The sequence below is a fragment of the Musca vetustissima genome, unplaced genomic scaffold (assembly GCF_032173495.1).
Source record: "Musca vetustissima isolate MV318-11 ecotype Yass unplaced genomic scaffold, APGP_CSIRO_Mvet_v1 utg17733, whole genome shotgun sequence".
NCBI lineage: Eukaryota > Metazoa > Arthropoda > Insecta > Diptera > Muscidae > Musca > Musca vetustissima.
Genome location: NW_026879553.1, coordinates 101,235 through 106,214, shown reverse-complemented (window position 1 = coordinate 106,214; position 4,980 = coordinate 101,235). Strand labels below are relative to the sequence as shown.

At 33.8% G+C, this 4,980-nt stretch overlaps 1 protein-coding gene across 1 annotated transcript; it reads left to right on the top strand.

Annotated features, from left to right (window-relative positions):
- The first annotated feature begins 1,897 nt into the window (after window positions 1-1,897).
- Window positions 1,898-4,751, top strand: LOC133324462 (moesin/ezrin/radixin homolog 2). Its single transcript, XM_061533296.1, has 4 exons — window positions 1,898-2,442; window positions 2,508-2,610; window positions 2,671-2,880; window positions 3,656-4,751. Exons 1-4 carry the CDS (start codon window positions 1,898-1,900, stop codon window positions 4,748-4,750), a joined length of 1,953 nt encoding a protein of 650 aa, XP_061389280.1. The 3' UTR covers window position 4,751.
- Window positions 4,752-4,980: the final 229 nt, after the last annotated feature.

Here is a 4,980-nt window from a genome sequence, read left to right as displayed (position 1 = left end):
AGTTTTGTCCTAGATTAAGTTGCTGTGTACTTTGTCAATGAAATTGTCTTTTAATTTTTGATACTAAAAAGATAAATTTCCCACGCATTTTCATGACATGCAACCATGTATACCATAACCCCACCTCCTCCCTGTTTCACTGTTGAAAAAGGTTTTATTTTTTTAGCACAGTTCCACTCCTGAGCCATTGTAAATCTTTCCCTTTAATGATCAAAAATGCAAAACTTGCTTTCTTCGTAAAAGAGGACCACTTCTCAGAATTTTGTGGTCTTTTTATGTACTCACGGGACCTTTTTATGTACGAAGTCCATTCTTTCTATATTATATTTTCATTGATTTTGGTGGCGGTATTTCTGGGATTATCTTTTAAAGAAGCTAAAATAGTTCGGAAACGAATTTCTTCTTTTTTTGCTATAAAAATGCGCCTTTACACACTTTTGCATTGTGAAATTGTACGATACTTAAACGGCATATACATTACAACTTTTTACCGGGTTCACCTACTCTATGAGGATTTATTTGACATATATACAAAGGAATTTACAATCGAAACCCACTGGGTTAACGGAACCCGTTTAAATGTAAACGTACTATTATTCTGGAAAGTATTTGTATTTTTTCAACCAATGTATGTATATATATATATATATACATGGTATAATAATAGAAGGTAACAGCAAGTGTTGTTGTACAAAAAACGATACAACAACCACATGGAAATTTGTTTTTGTAAGTTCTACTAGTGTCAACTCATTTGACAGAAAAATGTAAACAAATAAACAAATTATCATCAAATTATTTTTATTTTGAAAATGAAATATTTTCGAATCCTCAAAATAAAAATTGAAAAACATGAATGAAAATCTATCAAATTTATATTTCTATCGCTTCCACATATTTCCTATAATTGAGCCATTGCCATATATATGTGTAACACATATGAAAATGCTGGGAATAGCGAGTTATTTCTTGAAGAAAGATGTGCTTCCTCAAACTTTCCCAGCAGGCAGATTGAGTAAATTGAATACGGGAGCACATTTAATAATGAACAATTTCAAATTGTATCCGTTCCCAATTTTCCTGTTGGGTGATTTTTAAAAACATAATTTGTCAAATTCATATTGACACTAGTATTACATTGGAATCAAATCAGCTGGGATTTGCTGTTACCTTTTATAATTGTACCATGATATATATATAGGAAATTATAGGAAAATAGACGTTTTTATATAATCAAGTGAATTGACAATCTTAATTGTCAACTTGTCGAATTTGTTTGCACTTTTTCTGTGAAATAAGAAACCATAGCCTTGCGTTGCATTTTTCCATCATTGACAATGCGTAGCAGACAATGTGGCAACATTTACAGAATGCTGACGAGAATCAACGACAAGTAAGACAAATAAAATGAACTAGTTAAAACTAGTTCCAATAGTTCCTTTCACAGAATACCTCCCATGGAGTAGTTCGTTCGTTTGTTGTTGCTCTAATTAGTATTTTATTTTTAGTCTTCAGTTCGTTTAAAGCCCCATGTAATATTTTTCTGTTTGTTTTGTTTTTGTTTTTATTTTTGATTTTTTGCAATTGCTTTTACAAAACAAAATAGAAATATTAAACAAAAAACGATATAGATCGGCTAATTTCCCATAAATGTTACGCAATTACAAATTTAAGTGCCTTTAGTTCAAACGAAAAAGGGATCGAAATAGGGGGGCTAGTGTAGTGTTCACAATTTATGTTATGGGATTATTTTTTGTATCGATCAACAACGGCAACAACACCAACATATAATTGAACTTCGACATGAATTGAAGCAACAACAACACAAAACCAACAGACAGAAAGACAGACAAGAAAATAACAAAAACGAAGGAAGGAAAGTCTAATTAAAAGAAGAATGCGGGCGTTTCGCAGCAAAAAAGTCTTCCCCGTCAAGGTGATAACATTCGACTCGGAATTGGAATTTGAATTGGAGAAAAATGCCAGTGGCCAGGATCTTTTTGATCTGGTGTGTCGAACAATTGGTCTGAGAGAATATTGGTATTTCGGTTTGCAGTATGTCGATACCCGGGATAATGTCACCTGGCTGAAAATGGAAAAGAAGGTTAAAGATCAACGTATCAAACAGCAACCAAATGGTTTTTATGTTTTCAGTTTCTATGCAAAATATTTTCCGGAAAATGTTAGCGAAGAGCTGATACAGGAGATCACACAGCATTTATTTTTCCTGCAAGTTAAACAAAGTATTTTATCAATGGATATTTATTGTCGTCCCGAGGCCTCGGTTCTGTTGGCCTCCTATGCTGTGCATGTACAATACGGGCCATATGATGCTGAAACATATCAGGATGGTAAATTGCAGGGTATGGATTTGTTGCCAAAGGGGGTCACCGATCAATATCAAATGACACCAAAAATGTGGGAGGAACGCATTAAGACATGGTGGGTAATAATGAGTGATTGGAAAACAAATTTTTATAAAATATTTTTTTTTTTCGTCTAAAAAGGTATATGGACCATGAACCAATGACACGCGATGAAGTTGAAATGGAATATTTAAAAATAGCACAAGATCTAGATATGTATGGTGTTAATTATTTTCCTATTACGGTAAGGTGGTTTTATTTTATTTTTTTTTAGATTTTTAAATTTATTTTTTTTTTCTTGCAGAATAAGAACAAAACCAAGCTGTGGCTGGGTGTAACAGCAGTGGGTTTAAATATCTACGATTATCACAATAAATTAACACCGAAAACAACATTTCAATGGAATGAAATTCGCCATGTTAGTTTTGATGATAAAAAATTTACCATACGTTTGGTGGATGCCAAGGTTTCCAGTTTCATATTTTATTCACAGGATTTGCATATTAATAAAATGGTAAGAAAGAGATACACATAAAGGTAGAAATTACATATGAATCCCCATAATTCTTTAGGAGAAGGGACCAAGCAATTTATTTAAAAGTGTTTATTAGGTTTTTCATTTCAATACAAAACGTGTTTAAAATTTTATATTTAAAACTTCTTTGTTTTTTTTTTCTAGTTTCAAATAATGTGAACTACTTTTTATGCTTTATCACTATCTCATTTCAAGGTCATCAGCGTTTAATTGACTTATTAACTTTTTGTTAGTTTCACGCGCATACACACCAAATGACACTGCACCAAATCAATGCTCATAAAATAAAGCTAGGTCAATGATTTCAGCGAAAAATAGTAGGAAAGGAAATAGCAAAAAAAAAGAAACTTGGTGTTGATTGGCAAAAAGGGAAAATCCCAACCGATTCAATCGCATCGTATTTTTAAATTGATATTTTTTATAGTATAACCCATCTAAAAAATAGATTTTTAAATTGCAATTTTTTGCAGTATTATCCCTCTATAAAAGACGATTTTTAAATTGCAATTTTTTGCAGTATCGTCCCTCTATAAAAGACGATTTTTAAATTGATATTTTTTAGAGGTTAGTCCCTCTATTAACGTGGATTTTTAAATTGATATTTTTTATAGGTTAGTTAGTCCCTCTATAAATGGGGATTTTTTAATTATTTTTTTTTTTTTGTAGGCTTGTCCCTCTATAAAAGTGAATTTCTAATTGAATGATTTTTAAGGATTTTAAAATAAATTTCCTCTCATTATTTTATTTTTTGCAGATTCTAGACCTCTGCAAAGGCAATCACGACCTATATATGCGACGTCGCAAACCCGACACCATGGAAATACAACAAATGAAAGCCCAAGCAAAGGAGGAAAAACAACGCCGGCAAATGGAACGAAAAAAATTCCTACGCGAAAAGAAACTGCGTGAACGTGCCGAACAGGAACGCTATATGTTAGAGGCCCAGTTGGAGCGGCTGCAAGAGGAAATGCGTTGCGCCAGCGATGCTCTACGACGTTCCGAAGAAACTAAAGAGCTGTATTTCGAAAAGAGTCGCGTCAACGAAGAACAAATGCAGTTGACCGAATGTAAAGCGAATCATTTTAAAAGTGAAATGGATCGGCTGCGCGAACGACAAATGAAAATCGAAAGGGAAAAAATGGATTTGGAAAAGAAAATAAGGGAAGCGGATTTTTTCGTTCATCAGCTAACAATGGAAAAGGATAAACGGGAAGCTGAGGCGGAAAAATTACGCAAAGAATTGATATGTGCCAAATTAGCCGAACGGGAGGCAACAGCCCGTTTGCTGAACTTTTTAAATCGGGGACGTAAAAATTCCCAAGATAGTATGCTGCCGCCGACAATTACCGTTAACTCGTCATCAAGTTCTTCCAATAATATTACCGCCTCCGTTAGTACACCCTCGCTGACGAATAGCAGTTCAACGGCGGACATTAATGAATCTTCCACCGCTGCCGTTGATTTAACAACCAATGATCTAAATGATGAGGATCATCAACATCACCATCATTTGCATGAGCAACAGCGCCAGCTGGATGAACCTCGCGATGAGGATTCGGAAAATGAATTTGAAACCAAAGAATTCATTTTAACCGACAGCGAAATGGAACAGATCACCAATGAAATTGAACGCAGCCGTTTAGAGTATCTAAAGAAACACAAACAGGTGCAAAATCAATTGCAAACACTGCGCTCCGAAATTGAGCTGCTGAAAATTGAGGAAAATCAAACGAATTTGGATATACTCAGTGAGGCCCAACTCAAGGCGGGCGAAACAAAATATTCAACATTGAAAAAATTAAAATCTGGTTCGACCAAAGCACGTGTGGCCTTCTTTGAGGAATTGTAAACAAATAAAAAAGGGGAAGAGGAGGGGAAAGGGAGAGGAGAAGGAGCAGTGAAATAACTAAAAATGTGATTTGAAATCATTTTATTTTTTAATTACACATTAATGAGATCATAACTACAAAATAACATAAAAATAGATATAAAAAAGAGCTGGTGCTCTTTTTTTGGCCAATCATGAAATCTAGCACATACACAACATACTATTTTTTTATTATTTTATTTACAAACATA

Excerpts from the sequence above, each read along its gene's own strand:
- LOC133324462 (XM_061533296.1), top strand. The coding sequence starts at position 1,898 with ATGCGGGCGTTTCGCAGCAAAAAAGTCTTCCCCGTCAAGGTGATAACA. Across the intron at positions 2,443-2,507 it reads GAGGAACGCATTAAGACATG|GTATATGGACCATGAACCAA; the intron begins GTGGGTAATAAT and ends TCGTCTAAAAAG. Across the intron at positions 2,611-2,670 it reads TTAATTATTTTCCTATTACG|AATAAGAACAAAACCAAGCT; the intron begins GTAAGGTGGTTT and ends TTTTTCTTGCAG.